At 36.0% G+C, this 22,418-nt stretch overlaps 3 protein-coding genes across 4 annotated transcripts in view; all 3 read left to right on the forward strand.

Moving 5' to 3' along the window:
- The first annotated feature begins 231 nt into the window (after nucleotides 1–231).
- Nucleotides 232–22,418, forward strand: part of LOC142342616 (ribonucleoside-diphosphate reductase large subunit-like) — a 95,582-nt gene continuing 73,395 nt past the window's right edge. The window contains exon 1 of the mRNA XM_075394033.1: nucleotides 232–257. The gene's annotated coding sequence lies outside the window, so the exon portion shown is untranslated. The remainder of the gene's footprint in view (nucleotides 258–22,418) is intronic.
- On the forward strand, nucleotides 5,824–7,426 carry LOC142342618 (N-acyl-phosphatidylethanolamine-hydrolyzing phospholipase D-like). The gene has a single exon (XM_075394036.1). The coding sequence runs from the start codon at nucleotides 5,856–5,858 to the stop codon at nucleotides 6,921–6,923; it is 1,068 nt and encodes a 355-aa protein (XP_075250151.1). The 5' UTR covers nucleotides 5,824–5,855; the 3' UTR covers nucleotides 6,924–7,426.
- The window catches only part of LOC142342615 (sodium-dependent neutral amino acid transporter B(0)AT3-like), a 41,055-nt gene continuing 30,512 nt past the window's right edge, over nucleotides 11,876–22,418 (forward strand). For both annotated transcript variants that reach the window (XM_075394028.1, XM_075394030.1), the window contains exon 1: nucleotides 11,876–12,008. The gene's annotated coding sequence lies outside the window, so the exon portion shown is untranslated. The remainder of the gene's footprint in view (nucleotides 12,009–22,418) is intronic.

Here is a 22,418-nt window from a genome sequence, read left to right on the forward strand (position 1 = left end):
CTGATTTCTCGCTTAATCGCTTGTTTAGTGTAAATTAGCGAAACAATTCGTGGTCCTGATAATTAGCTTGAAACGTTTCAAGTTCATCTTTCGGGGGCCAACGTGGGGGGATGCCAAAGACAAACACCTTTTCAATAATTTTAAATGTTTTTTTGCTAAGTCGGCTATCATCGACAACTTCCTGTATGGTCAATTTGGAAGGGAGGTAACTGTTGTACAGGTCGTTTCCTCTAATTGTTGTGATAAACTTATTAAATAGAGTCAATATTAGCCAACGCCCCGAATGACTCCGAACAAATTTACAAACCGTGTGATTTCAGATCATTTGAAGCTAGGAACTATATCAATAAGACCACCGGTACCAGTTATTGGTTCCAACGGTTTATATCTATCTTTCCTTCAAGCCCCGTCCGTTCCTAGCTTGGACGGGTGAATAAAAGAAGACTGAATGCGATTTCATATCTTTAAAACTTCCAAGACCAGAAACATAATTTTTGCAGATTCCCAATTGAAACATCTCCGATTTCCAAATTTTAACATTCTATCACTTCCAGGAGCGCAAATTCGACATCTATCAGAAATCTTACCGGAAAAAAGGTAATACGACAATATAGTTTTATTCATTGGTGGAAACGACATCTTCACCGGCTCAACACCATCGAACAAAGAACCAGAAGTAACATGCCTTACTAGCCGAAGAACTTTTGCCCCTTGCGACAGAGAAAGTATTTGTAATTGGCATCCCATCACGAGGAAGCGACAGTGCGAGTAAAAAGAAGGCCAAAGCAACAAACGAATTCATCAACAAATTACAAAAAAAGAGTAAAAAGTGGGAATACAGAGGCATCACTGAAGAAGTTTATTCCCCGGAATTACACTTGAGTAACGACGCCGTCCACCTCAACGGGAAGGCCTTTGGAGGAATCTGCTCCAAATTAAAGAACAAAATCCTACGCACAACTTTCAGCGCAAACATAGACAAAAAAGACCATCCAAAGGAATACCACTGTGCTGGGAACTGCGAGTGTGGTTCGTACAACCCCACGATTTACCAACGGTACCAGTAATTGGTTCCAAAGGTAAATAAGTTTTTCTTTCCCCAATTTTCCACCCGTTTAAACTTCGAATTTTTCTATAAATCACACACACAACGGAATGAGTTCCAAAATATCTGGTAAACAAATTCAATTAGAGGGTATGAGTATCCAATGTGAAACCTGTTCTAAGCCAATTGGTAAAAAAGAAGCAATCTTCCGTTGCGTATGCTCTGCCACAATCATGCACATGTCCCCAAGCTGCACAAAACTTAGCATCGAAATAATAAATGCACTTCAACAGGTCAATCAAAACGTTCTGCTTCTATGCAACGCTTGCGTACAGCAGAACAAACGTGATGTGATTCTGGACATCAAAAAAAGTCCACCACAAAAACAAAACAATCTAGAAATCAAATAGGACATTCAAACCACAATCAAAGAAACTATTAGCAGCAAAATAAATGAAATTGGGAATAAACTGCCAACAGCTAACAACAACATTGAAAAAACCCCACAGTAAAGGCTAGAACTGCAAATGACCTGGCAATCAGAATAAGAGGAATAGATGAAAGTAAGAAAGAAACCGCTCGTGAAAGAGCTGAAGAAGATATACAAGAAATACAGTCAATCCTCAAATTCCTCAAGCTAGACTGCCAAATTACGGACTGCAGGCGCATGGGTGCTTTCAAAGATGGAAGGCATCGTACCATTCTTGCAACCATGCCATGCATGTATGACAAACGCATCTTACTACTCTCACTCTCAAGATTGAAACGATATAGCAAAACAGTGTACATTAGCAAAGGCTACTCCCTACAAGAAGAAGAGCACTTGAATAACTGTCTGAAAAAGCGAAAAGACTTAATAGACGCAGGTTTCCCCAGAAAAAACTTGAAAGTAATGAATCTGACATTATACGAAAAACAAGATGAAAATTGGGTCGAATACTTAGACAATGCTCGGTATTCCACCTGACTCGCAAAAAATACAGACAAAAAACAAGAGGTATCATTTCTAACGTTTAATTTACATAGTTTCATTGATCTACCACGTAGATTTGCATTTGCAAACGCTATTGTCCCCTACAATCCAGACATTCTTTGCCTAACCGAGACATGGCTCACAGAAGAAGTTCCAAACGAAGCACTCTTTCTCAAAAGTTTTGTCATTCACAGAAATGACACAACTTCAAAATGCGGTGTCTCAAAACATGGAGGTGTTCTAGTGGCGGTAAAAGACAACATTCAATCTAAACAATTGTTTGTTAAGAACACATGTGAGGGTTGCCTAATCGTAAAAATTAACACTAAAAATGACTCAATCCTATTGTCTGTATTTACAACCCACCTAAAAGCAGCCCATACAGATGGTGCAAGCAGAAGTTTGAAGACCTCACACAAACGCTAAAGTTTTTAGAGAAGAAAACAAAGCCAAAATCAATCATCATTACAGGAGATCTCAACTTCTCAACCACTGACTGGAAACAAATGTCGTCACCAGATGAACTTGACAACACCTGGCTCAACTATTTCGTAGATGAAAATTTTGAACAAATGCTAAACTTCACTGACCTTTTGGGGTACAAAAAACGGCTAGATGTCTTCCTAACAAACGAACCACAATTTTAGATCAATTCGAAAATCGAAGCCAAAATTAGTAATAACTATGCCCTCAACAACAAATAATGCTCAGATCATTACGCTTACATAACACGATACGAATGCAACTACGATCAAGCGACCGATCGCAGCAGACCAAAATACGCTTACAAAAGAATATATTGGATTAAATTCAACTGCAACATCTCAAAAAACCCATTTAACCCCTATTGTTACAGTAACGTTGACGAACTTCTTAAACAATGATATGAATGGTTCAATCGCCTTTTCGATCAAAAGGTCCCAAAAGTAACTCAGCACAGATCACAGCTCCCCCCGTAGGTGTCAAAATGCACATCCCATGAAATGAAAAAACTATCAACTTTGAAACGAAAAGCAATTGCCCATCCAAGTCCTGCTCCAAACACACTAAACAAAATAGATTGTCTCGAAGAAAAAGTCAACACACTTTGTAAAAACGATCAAGTCATCTATGAAAGCAAGATTTTCGCAACACGTCAATTCAGCTTTATTCAAAAATATTTACGATCAATTAAAAAAGTCACACCATTCCAAAGCGAGATGCACCTAAATGAACAAACTGCTAACACCAATGAAGAGAAAGCCGAGTTGTTCAATTTATTTTTCCAGAGTGTTTTCAATTCAAAAACATCAAATATTGAGAACCAGTTCAATTTTGAAGAAAAAGATCCTAATCACTTTGATATTTCAGAAAAAGAAATTGAAAGTATACTAAACAAACTTGATACTAGTAAAGCCAACGGCCCTGATGATATAAGTAACCTGTTTTTGAAAAATCTATCTAAAACATTAAGCAGATCCTTACTTCTACTTTTTCAAACATTCATTAACAAAGGTAAATTTCCAGCATATTGGAAACAAAGTGACATAACACCAATACACAAAGAGGGCGATAAAGCCACAATCAAAATGTATAGACCAATTATTTGCCTATGTTGCCTCCCAAAAGTTTTCGAGAAACTTATTTTCAACAAACTCTATGAGCACGTTAAAGGAACACTTCACGATTCCCATTTTTGTTTTCGGCCTCAACGTTAAGCAATTATTCAAATGTTATGCTTTCTAGACCAACTGTACAAAGAAGTCGACTCAATTGAACATGATGAACTTTTCGTTTTCTACCTAGATTTCCAGAAAGCGTTTGATACAGTACCCCACCACCGCGTTAATGCAAAACTGTCGGAATCAGGGATCGGGGGAAAAGCGCTCAGATTAATAGCCAACTACTGTGACGACAGAAAACAACGTGTTCGCATTGGAACCTCAACGTCGAGCCTTCGTGACGTCACTAGCGGCGTACCGCAAGGTTCAATCCTGGGGCCACTACTTTTTCTCGTCTACATAAATAATTTACCACAAAAAATCGAATACAGTCAAACCTACGGTTATGCAGATGATTAAAAATTGCTCTCTAATAACAAACATGAACTTCAAACTGATCTCCAGAAATTAAATGAATGGTGCAATAACAACGAAATGCGCCTCCATGAAAACAAATGCAAGATCCTCTGTTTCAAGAAAAACTCACTCTTTACAATAAAAAATGAAATTGTCAACATCTCGTCTCATCAAAAGATCTCGGAATACAAGTTTGTGATAACCTCACTTGGCATCAAAACGCAAGCACACGAGCCTCCAAAATTCTTTAAGCACTTTGGTACCTCGAAGAAATCTTCACCACAGAACTCTCCCTCAAGTTAAATTAAACGCATACACGGGTTACATTGTACCAATTATATCCTACGCCTGCCAAGTGTGGTATCCTTCTTAATGCGATCTAGTACTCATCGAAAGAATCCAAAAAAGTGCGACGAAATGGATAATAGGTTCTTCTCTCACATATAAGGAGCGTTTAGTCAAACTGAAAATTCTACCTCTGCCTTTTTACTTCGAACTTCACAGCTTATTACTACTATGTGATATCATAAACAATAAATACAACATTGCCATAGAAAAGTTTATACATTTCAACAACAATAATCGGACGAGACAAGGCGCGAAATGTGAAATCAAACTTACGAAAAAACGATTATTCAAAAGCGACGAAAATTTCTGGTCGAGAACAGCCTATCTCTATAATATTGTCAACAAACAGACAGACCTTACAGACAACAAAAATATAAAATATCGGATCAGCGACATTTATTGGAAATTCTTTTTTAGAAGTTTTAACGAAATTGACATGTGCACTTGGAGAATTTGCTGCCTGTGCAAAAACTGTAACCCCATTTCGAAAATATCTCATTTATAACGATCAACAAGGGTGCTTCAACCCGTGCATTGCAGAAGCCTGAACTACTAATACTACTACTACAATTAGCAAAGCAATCCGGTCGTACTGGACAGGAGCTGGAAGAAATTGATGGACGTTTTCTACTCTGGCAGCAGGCAGCTATAGGACATTGATTTCAGGGTATTAGATGTGCTTCACTTAAGAATCTCCAATTAGGAGACCTTTGTTGTTAGATGATTTGAAGGTATATCTCATATCACATACACGCAGGTCTCCAAAAAACTTCGATTGAAGGTACTCCACACCACGCGTTTGAAGACATATTTAATAAGTTTATCACAACCATTGACTTCAGCGGAGTCACGTAACCCAGCTTAAAACAAAATTGGCAGGTTTGAATATGTGGAAAGCCCAGGGAAGTGACCTGAGACTGGATACTATTAAGTTTTCTATGAGTCGACAGAAAATCGATAATTTTTGGTTGCTCTAAACTTGAAAAAGGACCAAATTGCTTCCTTTAAAATTTTTGCCAGCGTTCTGTATAAAACCCTTAGTCGAGTTCCACGTGAAATCTCTTCAATTGGAGCATGCCTCCATTGTTTTTTTGAAGTTCTTGCATAGTAACTGTCAGTTTGAGTTTTTTTTATCGAGATGACCAGATTTAACGTTTACTTTTGGTAACGCGTAAATATAGTTCGGCAACGCCCTCGATTTGCTTTGAGAAAAGTTGGGTCTTTCTAATTATACCCTCCCCCCCCCCCCCCCCCCAATATAGTCCCCCCATTAAACGGGGGGACGCTATAATGTGAAAGACCCCCTTTTCTGTTGACGCCTTCTGCATCCTGAAGCAGCTTGGCAGCGTGAGGCATTGTTCTCGCAATAAATAGTGGTTTATCTTCCACAAGCAGAAACATAGAAGGTGAAACTGAATCAATTTCAGAGTTAATGAATAGGGAGTTTCAGCCAACCTGCGATGGCTATGGCAATAACCATCGTTATAGTAACGGAAAGTTTTTCAATCCCTGGTCTCGTGAAGCTAAAGGCCTGGGTTTCACAGGCATTACATGGGAATTTCTGAAGTATATGCGCATGCATAAGAATCCCGACACATTGGCACCAGGTGAAGAAAATTTATCCGAACAAGAATTTTTGGACAAACGGCTTCCAGTCTTAAATTTTGATGGCAGAACTGCAGAGAATGCCAAGGCGCCAGATAAAGGAATGCGATGCGTATGGCTTGGTCATGCATCGTGCTTAGTTCAGTTTGACAATATATCAATTTTGGCTGATCCCCTATTCAGCGACCACTGTGCTCCGTTTCAGTTTAAAACAATGCCTAAAAGGCTTCGAAAAGTTCCATGTACAGTTGAGGAGTTGCCACCTATTGATATTGTGGTTATAAGTCATAACCATTATGACCATTTGGACTATCATTCCGTCAAAGCATTAAACGAATCACAGGGTTCCAGAGTTAGTTGGTTTGTCGGCCTTGGTTTGAAAAAATGGTTTAAAGATATGGGAATTGAAAACGTTTATGAACTGGATTGGTGGGAGGAGCATAAACTTAACGAAAATATCACGGTAGTTTTCACTCCTACGCAACATTGGTCAAAGCGAACGCCGTTTGATACCAACTGGACTTTGTGGGGAAGCTGGTTGGTTAGAAGTGCTAATTATAAATTTTTATTTCTCGGCGATACAGGATACTGTCAAACGTTTAAAACAATCGGTGATAAGTTTGGACCAATAGACTTAGCCGCTATCCCGATCGGAGCTTATCACCCTAGAAAGTTTCTAGAATTACAGCACGTAGATCCAAAGCAAGCGGTGCAAATACACAAGGACGTGCAAGCAAAGAAGAGTATTGGAATACACTGGGGAACTTTTACTCTGGGTCGCGAAGCCCATATGCAACCAAAGGATGATCTAGCTAGAGAAGTTAGAGCAGCTAATTTGACAAATGAAGATTTCTTCACTACTAATATCGGCGAATGTGTTCATTTATTTACGTAATTTTACGTAATACTTGTTTCCACGCTAAATCATATTAATTTGAAATTGGTGCTGTGAATAATCTGATCCATTTTACTAAGGATATCTTGGCTAATTGTTTGATACCTAATTTTTGAGGTACCTAATTTTCGACTTGATTAATTTTAGTACGTAAAATGATACGTAAGCTTTGACTTGTTTAATTTTATTACAAATTATAGCACTCATTCAAATTCAGTACAATCAACGCTTGCGAAGCTCGTCCAAACCAATTTTGATTTTGACTAGAACAAAGAAATCCATATGTGAAAAGAACTTTGTTTAGAGCTGTGAGACTGGGAAATTTAGTTCAAACTTGTACGAGTCTCAATATTGTTATGGACTCCTGTCTTTTTAAAAGCAAACTTAAAACTCTTTCACTTGCTTTTATTAATGAAAAATTTGATAGTAATCATTTTAGTTGTTTATTCTGATTTCCTTTGATATATAATGCCTCATGAAGCAATTAGTTCTTTTTACTACTACTACTCTTTACCCTCAATGTTTTAAAATTCTGAATTCGTTAGCGGGAATCTATATTCTTGAGAGATAGGTTATATTTATAAAATTATGTGTAATAAGTTGACACAAATTAAGGCTTCTTCTCTAAAAGCGCGTAACCTTGCCGTACCAGCATCTTGAACTACATACTTTTATGCGTCAAATTGACAATAAAACAAAGATTGTGCGCTAGAACAGATATGGTGAAAAATGTGTCTTTCAGTGTTGTCCAAAAATGACTGAAAGTTTGAATTAATTAAACCTTTGGATGAAAGAAATGTGAAATGTCGTTGCAACCAGTAATGTCACAACGGAGAAGAACACTGGCACCTCTGGAAACCAGTTTTCTGGAAAAGAAAAAAGCCCGCCGAACTCAAAGGTTTAACGCCTTCCTGAAATCGGTAGGTCAGCGAGGTTTTTCAGCAAGTCGAAATTAACGCTTAGTTGATCGTATATATATATATATATGCGTCGCTGTGCATTTGCCGGAGCGTATAATAAAACCATTGTAGAAGAGGTGCGGTCTTAAACCATTTTTTTAAATCAATTCTCAGCTGCACTTCGCATATGCCCTTGATCTTGACTACTGTAAGATTTTATTAATTGCTCTCAAACGAAATTTGTAGCAATTACATTAGTCCTGTTAGTCCTTCTTTTTTAATGCGATTTTTCGTCTGACGCATTTGACTTTTCGTCCTTAAAAACGAGATAAACAGGTAGCGCCCAGCGGGCATTAAGGTTCATTAGAGGCCCTTAACCGCGTTTAGCAGTCCTTCAAGTGCTTAGTGTGATGAAGTTACCGGGAAGGCCGTAGTTTAAAGTTAAAAGGTCACTTTTGGGAGCTTTGAGCCCAAAATGTTGCAATTTTTTGTGTTTTTTGTCATTTTTCGATTTTGTTGGACCAGTCTAAAATTGAGTTCGGTTTAAGTTGATAATGGCAAGACATCAGTACTTTTTATGACCATTTTAAGAGCTATATGTTTTGGTACTTTAAGCAAAAACACGCAATTTTATACTAATTTTCACAATAGTCTCTAGTGGTAATGGAATGGCTTTCAACATTTTAACATCATGAATTTTTAGCATTTTTTGACAAAATTTGCAATTTTTTTTTCATTTTTTTGACATTTATCATTTTGAAAAAACCCCTGAGGTAAACATAATAAGTTACAGGAAAATCTTTATTGGTCATGCAATTGTTTTCGATTTTCAATATCACAAATTTTATCTTTATGTTTTTCAACTTGCATTTAAGATTTTTGAGAATTTTTGTGATTTGTTGGGTTTTTCCGGCCTCAAGAGCCACGGAACATAATCTAGGGTTTGATAATAGGTTACTGCATAGTTTTCAGATGTAATGAAATGTTTTTCAAGATTTAAAAATAACGAATTTAAGCTTTTTTAAAATAAAAATATTTTCAGTTTTTTCAGGTTTTTGAATATTTTAATTTTTTTCCGGCAGCAGGGGCCCAGGTACGAGTTTAACGATCATTACTGGCCAACGAAACTTTTTAAGTCTTGCAGATGGTTTACATGACTTTTTCCATAGACAAGAATGGTTTTCAACAAATTTTTCACTGCGAAATGTGGAAGCTTATTTGAATTTTGCACTTTCAGTTTCTTTTCTATATGATTTAATTACTAACGAGGCGAGAAAACTAGAAGTTGCAGGGTCGAATTTCATCATGCAAAATATTCCTAGAGCTCTTACTCTCCTCTGTCGTTTGGGGTTTCTCTCCTCTCTCTCGTTCAGGTTTTATCTCGCACAATCTATCTTTCTCTCTTTCCTTAACTCTTTTCGTTATGCCGCACTTCAGCGGCTGTTATGTGTCGTGGTGTTATCATCTATTAACTTGACCTCACGGCCCTTCAATTAAGCTAAAGCTAGCCTCACTAAACCGTGACTAGGTACTGAGAAGCCAACCGCACGACGGTCGTTTGAGAGGAATTCGCCCGATGTTAGTTGGTTATGTTATATCAATCATATTAGAGTTATTCGAGGGACGCGTCTGAAAAGCAGACTTAAGTGCTAATCAAGCTGAGAAACCATGGACTTTCTGTGTTTTTAGGCCGTAATTTACTGTTTTTTGAGACTACAGTTTTACGAAGCTATGGAAGTTACTTTGTACAACCATACGAGCGGTGCTTAATTGCGCTCAAACGGAATTCGTTGCAATTATGTTAGCCTTGTTTGTTTCTTTTATTACGAGCCGCAAAGCGATAGCTGGGGCGCTTATAGGCCTTCTCTTAATTTTTTCACAATACAGAAATTTGAGTTGTATTGGGGCGCTGTTTTTTATGGGAGCGAATTTTTTTGCTTTAATTTTAGGTAGAGTGAGAATGGCGTCAGAACAAGAAGTTTTTTTTTGTCTAGCGGTTTTTTTTCACGTGCGGCTTTTTGAAAATAATTGCTCTCGAATGAGAGGCATTTTTTGTAAACATGTGTCTTTTTTATGCAAAATTTTTTTCGCTTGACCGTATTGTGCTTTTCTAGAATGATCTTTGACTTCTCAAGTTTACTTTTTCACGCACTTCTTGATTTTTGAGTGGTTTCAATTGCTCTTACTCCGAAATAAAGTTTGTTGTTCTATCAAAACCGATTGTTAGAGAGGCGGTGACAAGGACTTGATAGCCGATTGGTTTATAACTCTCCTGATAGCCGAGGTGACGGAATCGTACTCAGGAGGTCGGGGTTCGAATCCTACCTACAATGATGTTTTTGCACCCATAAAGAATAATTTAGCTATTCAGTGAATCAAATTGCGCTGCCCGTCATTCGAGAGCAATTTTTCCGACGTTGGTCAGTTTGTTTTTTTTATTGTTTTTTCGATTTCTAGTCTGGTTTTCTGAAGGGCTTTCCAGTCTTTTCTTATTCCGTTCTTGGTCTTGTTTTTTGTTTAGTCTATGAAAATTCTTTGAAATGTGCCGCTAATTGTCCTGCTGGTTTTTTATTTTGTCTTCAAGACTTTTGTTGCGAGCATATGAATATAGCATCACTCTCTTCAAATCTGCTTTTTGTTCATCCGTTTGAACAATTTCAACTGAATTGCGTGCTTGACGTCATTTTGCATTTCAGTGGAGCTAGTTCTTTGATAATGCGTGTGATTGAGTCTTTGGTCATACGTGACTTACCTCACTGTCAAAATTGACCTCCTCACTCTAAAATTGACTCTTCTTTACTTAAATTCGGTTAAGTGTATGTCACTCTAATTGAAGGTTATTTGAGAGCAGCCTTTAATCAAAATATGCCATCTCAGCATTTATCAAAAAGAAATTTCTTTTTGGCTTAAGACCGCTGATCTACAAAGCTTTTGCGGCTATTTTCTGACAATCTGCCAGCTATGTTGCATATTTCTTGTACTCTCGACCTTACGTCTGATCATGTATTTTTTCGTTTGAGATTTTGATACCTCTAAGATACCTTTAAAGTTTACCTGCTAACATTCCATTCATTGAACAGGTTAATAGTTTCGGGTTATTGATTCAGGTTACAATACATGTAGATTTTAATAAATATAAGTAATTAGTCTTAATCGATTTTTAATTATTCGTTTTAAAATCTTTGACTGCGAATATTGAAGTGTTAGTTTCTAACAATTATATTAGTCCCGTAGTCTTTCTGTAATTCGATTTTTTGTCCTTTTTGACATCCTCTTTCTACACTGCGCGCCCTCCCCCAATTAATCCCTGCCCCTTTTGTGCCTCCACTTCATTGTACAACCCCGTACGCTCAACCCCCCCCCCTCTGGGACGCCCATCCTTCCCCCTGAGTAAAGCTAGCCTCCCTAAGCGTCAGCCAACTACTGTCAAAGCCCAACAATCGCCAGCCGCTTGAGAGCAATTCGCCGACGCTAGACAGTTGTGTTAATGGACTTTTTGCTTTGATTTTAAAGCGTTGGTTAAATAAAACTTGATTTAAAGCAGAGGTATGACGTAGGAAACCTTCGATAGTTCAAAAAGCTGTGAACAATAATTTGACAAATGTTTTTTTTGTAGATTCAGCATAGTTTTAAGCAAAAACTTAAACTGTGCAATTATTTTTTGATATCCTTCGGTAAACCAGTTTTTTTAAGTTTCCCTAACAGAAATCTCTTATTACCAACATCAAGAGAAATCGAAAACTTTGGATCTTCAGAGAAGAAATAAATTTGAGTAAGTTGGATGATAAAGGCTTAACAAATGTCAAGGCAATCAATTTTAGAATTTTTCGTCAACTCACATTTGGCAACCAAGCTGAAGAGATTTTTATGAATAGGTCACTATGAAAGTGAGAAAATCGGGCAGGCACTCTTCGAGAACCGTGTTGCGGTTTATGCGCATGTTTTGAAATCAATTCTTGATTGAATCACGCGTTTTTGTACTTTTGGCCACGTTGGGGGAAGGGGGGCCTGTACTCGTTAGCGACTTTGTTTTCCTCATGTTCAGGTGAATGTCAGGTGCGAGGAGTTGGGGCGTACGCCTCAGCAAAAGCCACAGGTGGTGATGAGGTACGAGCCCAGGCTGAGTGGATGGGCTCCCTCTCCCAGATGGAAAACCCACGACAGACAGAATGACGCCATACAATCAGTAATTAATTATTCAACTCTAGATAATTACTTTTCTGGCATTGTTTGTGGTAGAATTGCCCCCGTCAATTTCGGAGGGTTATCTTTTGTGATCTGGCGAGACAGCATATAATGAAAGCTGGCCTTTTCGAGCCTTTACTCCACTTTGGGTTCACACATGCACATTCTCAAAAACAATTTAAAAACATTTTTAGCTGAAAAATTTTGGGCTGATTTTCGTTATTTGTTTTTGCAAGAATCGAGTTTGAGAGAAAATTTATAACTACGAATATACATACTAAATCAGTGAAAAACTAATTATTTTAAGTAAATATAATTTTCAGCGTTGTTTTTCCCCCGATCAAAAGTTTCCTGGGCAGCCGATTTAAGTCAATCAGAAAATCAGCAAGTCATTAATTCGGTTTTGGTCATTCAGAAATTATACCGATAATTAATTCACGGTAGTTTACTAGTGAAAGTCTAATGAAAAGTGAATCGAAATTGGGAATTCAGTCAACATTGTATATTTAATAGCCGCGAAGTGATATCGGCTATTTATTATTGGGGACATCGTAGTTTTTTATAATCCAAAGAATTTGTATTGTATTGGTGCGCTGTGTTTTCACACATTTTCCAATGACTTTGATCTTTCTAAACAGGATAAACAGGTAAAGACCAGTGGGCAATAAGCTTCATTACAGGCCCAAAGTGGGCGTTAGTAGTCCTTCAAGTACTTAGAGTGGTTCATCTGCTGGTTAGGCCTTAATTTAAGGTTAAAAAGTCATTTTAGGAGTTTTTGAGCTCAAAATGGTGCAATTGTTCGTTTTTCAAAAAAAAATTTTTGAGTGTTTTGTTGAATTAGTCTTAGGTTTAAGTTTTAAAAGTCGATGAAGGTATTTTGCGTGACAAAATTACTTGTTATACCATTGCCACTCAGGGGCCAGGGAATCTCCTTTAAGGTTTAATAGTAGCGAACTGCTTAGTTTTTAGTAACAATCGGATGTCTTCCAAATTTTGATATCTCGAATTTTAGCATTTTTTGATGAAATCTTCATTTTTTTTCAAGTTTTCCTTAAAATTTTTGTCGATTTTTGATTTTTGTCCAGCATCAAGGGCCAAAAACCTTTTCCACGGTCTGACTTTTGTCTTTTATCAAATTTTTCTTACCTCAATAGCCAGGTAAACTCCCCCAGGTTATGGTAGTACGTTTTTTCATAGTTGCTCGGGGAAATGGATTGGTTTTAACATTTTAATAGGACGAAGTTCTTTTTTTGATAAAGATTGTAATTTGTTCTAATAATTCTTGTCTTTTAACTAGTTTATCGATCTTCATGAGGCAATAATTTTTTAAGGCTTGTAATTGGGTCACTGGATAAACTCCAGAGACGCAGAAATAGTTCTGAAGATATCAATATTACGATTTTCAGCAACATTTCATTAAAATTTGCAGGTGGTTGGAATTTTGAATTTTTCTGTCACTTTCTGTTTGTCGATCTTCAAGGGCCAATTAATTTTTTCAGGTCTTGCAGATAAAACACTGGACCGATTTCAGAGACAAAAATTGGTTTTGAACATATTTTGAAATAAGTATCTATTTTATAAAGATCAAATTTCGCCTTCGGGGTCCAAGGTTCCCTAGTTTTAGCAATGCGTATATTTTTGTTTAGTTTGTTTGATTAATTGATTTAGTTTCTCAAATTTTTTGATGATTTTGTTTGTGTTTTGGTTGGCACTGTTCAATTGATCTGCTGGCCAGGGAGAGTACTTCTAAGTATTTCATTCATTTCTTTGCATTGTATTTCAGGACTTGTCCTGCTATGGTTTTTTTTAATTCGTTGATGTAGCTGTTGCCCTAGAGCTGAAATTCGCAGGTATTTTTGGCTGTATATAGGCGCTTATTGCTTGTTTTTAACTGGTAACCTAGTTGCTCTTGTTTAATAATAATAATAGTAGTAGATGAACTAGCAGTAGTGTGTGACTGCCTATCCACAACTTGCTTGTGGTGCGGTGGCCTTTCTGCATCTACGCCATTGTGAATGACATGCGGTCCCCGGGCTAGATGAGCAGGAGGGGTATCATCAACATCAGGGGAAGGGGCAAGGAAGGCGAATTATTCTGTGCAGTGTGGTCGTGTAGGACATTGATTAAGTCCAGACATTTAGCTAGCTCTATTCGACTTTCCCACATGTTAATCACTTTCAGGTCCGTGGTGTTCTTACTGCAGTTGAAAATGTGGTTTACGTCATGTGGTGCTACATCACGTTTGGGGCAGCGGGTAGCAACATTGTCACAGATCTTACTTAAGAGTTTAGCAGGGGACAGTATTCAGCTCTGTTGTGCTAATCAGATACGTACAATTCGTGGCTGCATTTGTTCTTCTGCTATCTTTGGTGGAGGTGTACCTAGTTGCTTGCTGTCTTTATTAAACTGACTATGGACCGTGTGTCGATGGATGCTTTGGTTGCAGTTTTGTATTCTTTGCGGTTTAATTGCTCTTTATTGTTTGTGTGTTGTTTCACGCGGTCTCATAGGACGAAAACTGGTTGAAGAGGGTTTTTATGATCAGCACTATGGCTCTGATCACTGCCGGCTGGAAAAAATACAAAATGAAAAATAAAAAAATTACAAAAATAAAAAATAGAAAAACACGTGATCCAATAAAATGGCTTCAATAGCTGAACTGTCCAATAAAAGGTTAGAATAAGTGCTTGTAAATTAAGCACATTAGACTACTGCTTTTCTCTACTCCTCATTAATGGTTTCACGTGGACTCTCGGCTTCGTTTCTATGCCGTGGTCTAAAGTATGTTATAATACAGTCCAGGGCAGCCTAAAGCAGTAAGAGCTCAGGCGAAGGCATTGTCACTCGGTGCTGAGCTTTAATTGCCGAAGGAGTCGCACTGTTATATTCCAACTTGCGTTTACCCAAATTTTGTTTCTATTTGATATAACTATAATATTTAAAAAACCTGATTCAGATCTATTCTTTTGTGTTGCTGTTCCTATTTGATTTAACTATATTTTGAAAAACCTGATATAGAGCTGCTATTTTTTTATTCGTCGTCTCCATTGATGATTCTTGCGAACTGACTTCTTTGAATTGAATTTTTCAATTTCAGTGATTTCTACTGCTTTGCAGTTATTATGTGTGCGTGACGTCATTTGTTCTGCTTTTAGGTCAATTGCTTGACTTAGCTCACTCAAAAAAATGACTTCTGAACTCGATTAATGAAATTTGGAATTTATGAACATTTACTAGTTAAAGGTCAATAGTGTGCATCTTAGTTGTGCCAAACGTATATGTTCTAATTCTGGATTATTAGAGTCTTGGGTTCTTATTTTGAATGTTGATTTTGAAAAAGCTCCATTATGGCGTTTTCCTTAAAGAGCGTATGTGTCTCATAAATCTGACAATCAGAATCTAACCAATAAGTCTTAGTGATTATAAAAATTCTAATTAGTAATTTGTAATTTGACTTCTACCGCTAATTAGTTGAATTTCAGTTGTGATTTTTTTTGCTCAGCTCTTGTGATTCTGCGTGTATCGGTTTTGATTAGTGTGATAATACTTAACTGTGTTCATGTGGTGAATCATTGGCACTTGTGTCGTCTGTAGAACAAGTTTTTATCACGGTAAAATGATTTTGAGGTAGCTTTAAATTTAATAAAAATATCGAGTATGAATCTGTTTGGTTTTCATTTGAAAGTTTTTTTCCGGGTTCATAGTTTTGGGTAGAATCAGATTTCGGCTACGTCTATTTTGAGCATACGGTTATAATGCATGTTGATTTTAATAAATGTAACTTATTTTTAATCGAACTTTAATTTTTTAATTGTTTATAAAGCAATGTGCATTATTTTTCTACCCTTTTGCGTGTTATTTTCTACACTTACTGCGTCAGATTTTCGGTCACGTGCTGGGTTACTTTTTAAAAATAAAAAGAAAATAATTTTCAGAAATAAAAAATATGAAAATACGTGATCCAAAAACATGACTATTTAGTAGCTCAACTGGCCAATAATAGATTGAAATGTGTGCTTGTAAATTAAGCACATTAGACTACTGCTTTTCTATACTCCTAATTAATGGTTTCACATGGACTCTCGCTTCTTTTCTATTTATCAATAACTCGATACGTTGAAATGCCGTGGTCAAAAGTATTTGTTAGAATACAGTCCTGGGAAGCCTAAGGCAGTTAGAACTCAGCCGAAGGCTTTGCCAATCGGTGCTGAGCTTGAATTGCCGAAGGATTCGCATGGTTATATTCTAACTTATGTAGACCCAAATTTTGCTGTTTTTTTAAACTATAATATTTAATTTTAAAAACCTGATTTAGATCTGCTACTCAGTTCAAATCAGTTCTCTTGTAACGAGTCATTACGTTAGATAGGTTCTATCATCAACTAGACCATCAACTAGACGGTTTGTGTAGTTTTTGTACATGTTTCTTGTGACATCTGATTCAATTTTCCGACACTTTTTCTAAATTTTTGATTAGATTCAGATCGGTACGCTGTGGCCATTCAGGTACATCCGGCTCTTTTTGTTAGCCGGTTACTATTTGGTGTCGTTTGAATTCATATTTACTAGATCTTAATCTTGAGCTGTTCTTGTTTTTTTGGCCATGAAAATTGGACATTTCGAATCGCAGAAGCGTGGCAAACAGTAAAATAACAAAGCAGCTTAACTATCTTTTCTGTGTAAATCGAGAAAATGAGAATGAAATTTCGTTTAAAAGTTCAAGATTTTATGCATTTCTTCACGCCTTAGCTCAAATCAAACGTTTTGAGCTATAGTAAAGCTTAAAGGGCACAAATTGTGCTCTTCGGAGCTTTTTGGTACCAAAGTCTATTATGATTAAATCAAGTGAACAGATTAATTATTTTGTTTTCCTCAAAATAATTAGTTTATTTCTTTGTTAATGTAAAATAACTTCTCTATATTTGATATCGGAACTCCGTTCTTTATTAGCTATTTCAGAAACATCAGCAAATTCAGGAATTTTCATCAGCAATGTTCATCAGTTTTGTTGAAGTAGTGTGCTCTGGTTTTGAGGAGCCAGATATAAGTTTTCCAACACCTGTTCTTGAGGCAGAATTATGTATTGAACTGAATAGATAGCAGAATGTAATGAGTTTTTTTGCAAACATTCACCATATTACCAATGCTACGAGTTAATCACGTTAAATGTCGCTGAAGTTATTATACGCAGTTAATTGTGCCCAAAATAGCCGGGATTATTCGTCTGCGTTTTCTACTTAATAGCTGTGGTATGCGATATTATCTGTGATTTAATTTTTTTTCAGCTATGTCTTTTTTAGGTTGTCTATCTTCCGTTGACGATTGAGGAGATAAGTCTCTCTTAATTTAGAGATGTACTACGTTTTCAAAGCGTTTCACAAATGTGTTAACAAAATTATTCGTTGAACTGAATCGTTGGGCTTCTAGTTAATATTCTTTTAATAGATCCTTGGCCAAAGTTTTTCACCGAAGATTGATTTTTATTAATTTATGGCTACGGTAACAGTAAGCAGGAATTCCTTGCTAATTTTTTCTCTTTACTACATTGTTATTCATTTTTTTAAAAAAAATGTCTCTAATTAATTGCTATATGCTATGCTGCCAACAGTTTAGGCGTATTCCCATTCATTCATTGAACATTTAATATTCGTATAAGCTGACCTAAATGTTAAACGGTATGCTAAACTATTGTTCTTCTCGCTGTATCGTTTTCACCTTAAAAAATTTTTGTTGATGCGTATATATTTTGAAAGCTGTTCGTAATGGAAAGAACTTACTGAAATAAACTGACTTTAGTATCAAAGAGCTCATTGAAGCTGCGCTTAGTGAAGCTTTTAATTGTCAACGTGCCGCAAATTTCCTTTGCAATCATATCTTGATTACTGCGGCCACATAACAGTTACTACATATAGAAGTATCTTTATTTATGAAGTTCAGTATCAGGTTGATTGGCAAGTCAGATAGTTCTGATTTTTTTTGGCGAAAGTATATAAATTAAAAATAACCGCTAGGTTAAAGACTTACATGTTCACAAATATCAGGAATTACTTATTAAGTGTCGAAATTATTATTGCAACTTTGGCTGGTTGCTCTCATAGATAAAACTACTATTTGAACGCTTTTTGTCCCTTCTCAATTATTTTTCAATGTTGATTAACGTGATTTATTTGTTGTAGCAATTTAAACCTTTTTCTAAGATTGGATAAAGGCATTTTAATTTTCCTTTTACAATTAGATGTAATTTATTGCTGATTTGAGGAATATTGACTTAATTTGGTCTCAGAGGGAGGAACCAATTATTCCATTCACGTCTGTATGTTTTATTGTGAATGAAATGGCACTAGGTGCCAGAAATGAATTTTGTTTTTGTTGAAGTTGACGGTCGTCATGTTTGTTTTGGCGTAGCCTCAGCATATTTTAAGACTTTATTGAAGTTTTGTCTGCCGATTATGGGATCGAGCCAATTTGTTTTGCTGTTTTAATTTAGTTTTGAAGCTTTTTGAGATTACAATCAAATACAAATGCGGTAAGGACCCTTCTTTAAATGATAATTTCTGAATAGCATTTTTCATACGCTGAACGTGAGACTTACTTTGATGTTAGAAGGCCAAGAAAGAACGACCTAATATAAATTGTGAACAATACGGCTCGTGCGAGTCTGTGCATAGCACAGAATGTTCCAGCGTATCTCTCTGCAATCTTGAAATGCTGTTAGAGAAACCCAAAAAACTTTATTTCTGGAAATTGGTCAATACTGAAGGGTTGTCACTGTTCAATTAGCTTTTTTGTTTTTTTTTTCTAAAAATTAGGCGTTGACTTTTTAAGGCAATTGTATCGGTTACTGTAATTTTGACGCTGAACTGTATTTTGACACTTTTTCAATTTTGACTTTTCATGAGAATAATTGGACAATTAGTTTTTTAAATCTCGCAGATATTTGATCATGGAGACTTAAAGCACATAGTTTTGGTTTTGGACTTATTTGAAAAAATTTAATAGCAACTAATATAGTTTTTCCTAATTTTGTGATGTTTTCGCACTCTACCTCAGAAACTAAAAAACTAACTATCTCAGACTATTTTCTCTTTCTCTCCCTCGCACAAACACATACCACGCACATTACAAATACAAGACACTTATGCACACATACAAAAGCGCACATCCAAATACAAACCCCTACACCGAAAAAGCCATAACATTTATATCTTGGCATCTGATCTTTATTCAAATTTCCCCGGCGTTCATTTACGTGCAAAATCTGGCGTGGGCTTACCAAGGCCATTGCAATCGTAAAATTGACACTGAAATTTGAAATGAACATTTTGAAGTTATTCGAAACTGATTATTTTTCATGTTTCATGGGCATGCTGCAACAATTAATTTTCAAAATCTCACGCGTTACCACATTTTTCCCCCTGGAAAGCCTCAATCTATAGCAAATCTTAAGGAAGTTTTCTACATGTTTTGCGCTATGCCTTATTTGTGTCTATCATTTGAATGAACTATCTCATACTAATTCTCTTTTTCTCAACTCTATTAGACATATATAATACACAAATTACAAAATGCACACCCATAGATACTTTCACACACAAACACAAATACAGTAATCGCAACAACAAAAAATATTTATTTTTTTTAGGCATCTCATCTTTACTCGAAGTTCGTCAACGTTTACTCATGTTTTGATTGTTCTTTTCTGGAAAGCCAGGTTAGACTTAATGAGGTATTTGTATCCTGAATTGTAAAAATCAGACTAAAATCTGAGACAAATTTTTTGAAAGTTCTCGAATTTTGTTCTCATCTTTGATTTTAGAGCATGTTGGTACGAATAACTTTTCAAAATCTCGCAGACGTGTTATCAGCAACTTTTAAAAAAAACAGTATTTTGTAGAATTTTAAATTTTGTGTGTCTAACTTTTAAATATACTATTTTTCTCACAATAATTCTTTTTCTCTGGCTTGAACAAATACCGCTCACCGTACAAATACGAACATCCATATATATGCTCACACAAACACACACACACACACACACACACACACACACACAGAAATTCAGCTCTCGCCCAAAAAAAAACGTTTTTAAAATTTTCTTTTTGGCCTCTGATCTTTACTCATTATTGCTCGTTCATTTTTTCACCGTTCATTTTGTCCTGATCGTTTTTCTAGAAACTTTCGGTGTGGACTTCGTGAGGCAATTGTGTTGGAAATCTTAAAACTGACACTTAAAGATTTTTTTTTGTTTTTCAATTTTTTTGTCTTATGTCTTCTAGTCGTGTCTAATATGTAAAGAAACGTTGAATGTGTTCTTGAAGGTTCTTATTTTGTAGCTCTGAAGAACATTGGTTATCAGTAAATTTTTTGTGTTTAGGCGGTTTTGTTCCTTTGGGCACTAAAGATTACGGGAAATTTAATTTTTTTGTGAACTAAAAAGAATTTTCTTATTTTTCGAAAAATGAGTTTTTCATATGAGCCTTTTCACAATTAATAAACATGTTGGTTTTTCTGTTATCACAAACGTCCAAAGGCTGGAAATGATCAGTTCGAAGAGCAGTTTCAAAATACAGAGTGCATTATATAAATCAACCTGGCAATCCTTAAACTCTAATCCAATTCAAATTCATCTGTATATCGTTACACTAGAGATTAGTGCGAGCTATCTGCTCTGACATTATAAAAAATGCAAATTTCGTGAAACCGGTTTTTTTACGTCTCCAAAGTTTTGAAAAAACTCAAATGGTTAGTTCTAATGAAGTGAGAATGTTGAGAATGACAGAATCACTTTTGAATTGAAACGAATACATTCTCTGTTTTTAGTTTTTCGTTTTCAGAAGTGATTTTTGCTAGTTTGAGAGCTCTGAATTGCCTAAAGTCTTCAATTGTCCAGAAAATTTCCTGATGCAGGGGACAAATGGTGCTTTGAATAGTTTTTAACCAGGAAAAAGGACTGAGACGTTTTTCCGTCATGTTGTTGAAATTGTTAATTTTTAGGCCTGAAACTGGAAGTAATTGCTAAGATCTCTACTAACCTAATGTTACCGTTTGTTTCTAAAATTTCAGCGGGAATATCACCCCCCCTCCTCCCTCGTGGTTTGGATGCATGTCTGACACAGCTCCTTAGTGCAGGAAAATTTAGACTGTATGGAGGTTTTGTTTTAATTGATGGCTTTGAAAGTTTTCAATATTTGTTTGAAAATATATCAAGGAATTTTTTGCTTTTAGCACCACATTGTTTGGAGCAAAGCAAAAAATAATCTATTAACGTTTTTGTGCTGTCTCTAATCCTTTTGATGCTTCGTGTTCATGAAAAGCTTCATATTTTTTTTTGCTTTTTGCCTATTTTTGCGGTTCCTATTCGTTCACGAGTCACAATATCACACAAACTTGGGTCCTTTTGCTCTTGAAAGGAGGCCCAGGCGAACATAACTTTTTCAGTGGATGGTGTACCCATTGTTTCAATGACTTCGACACTTTTCTGGTATTTTTTCTAGCATTTTAAGCTGTTTTTTTTTGCGTGTAACTGATGTTGTTTTGGTCGTATCATGGCACTTTCTGAATAATGAAAATTTGAATTGGATACGTATTGAGGTATAATTGAACTTCTTTGAACTCCTCCTGTTGACAGTTGATAATTCTAATGACATTGAATATACCTGTATCAATTTAATTTTTCATCTATTTGGCAACTCATAATTTTTAGTTCCTTTGCACGTTCTTTTCCTGTAAACAATAATCTCTACTGGTTTTTGTTCTTTCGTCTGTGGCACTGGGTTTCAATAAACCTTTTAATTTTTGGGAGTTGTCAATGTAGTTTGTTGTTTTTGTTGTTATTTCATATTGCCATTTTTAAAACAGGCCTCAATGTTGTTCGCATTAGGAACTAGTGGATACTTAAGACTTTTTTCGTTAATGGCGTTATATTTTCGCAATCTTTTGTGTTTTTATCAGTCTTTCCCTTTTTGTCATTTTGTGTTCTTACTACTTAGTGCCCCTAAAGGCATGTGATGTTGGCTTCTCAAGCAGTTACACGTAAATCCATCTATTTTGTAGAGAAATTTGATGGTTGTTATGAGTTTTGAATTTATTTGGGTTCAAAATTCAATGGGTTTTTGAGCTTCGCTGCTTTTTGTTAATTACTCTCATTAAAGGCAAGTTGAATCTGATTTTTTGTATAGTACAATTTGATTTGTTAAGTTTTGGTTGTATCTGATACTATTTTGACTATTGCTAAATGTTCTGTCAAATAAAAGATATTGAGTTTTGTCCGTAATCAATGTTTTTTGTTGTTTTATTTTGTGTTTTTCTTGCCTTGTGGGGCACAGTGGTCTGGTAGGTCCCAACAGCAGGTCTAAAAATTAACGGTTGGCCCCCATGGTCCTGTAATGCTGCATCAATTAATTCATTTAGA

Source organism: Convolutriloba macropyga, chromosome 7 (genome assembly GCF_964194025.1).
Source record: "Convolutriloba macropyga chromosome 7, txConMacr16.3, whole genome shotgun sequence".
NCBI classification, from domain to species: domain Eukaryota; kingdom Metazoa; phylum Xenacoelomorpha; order Acoela; family Convolutidae; genus Convolutriloba; species Convolutriloba macropyga.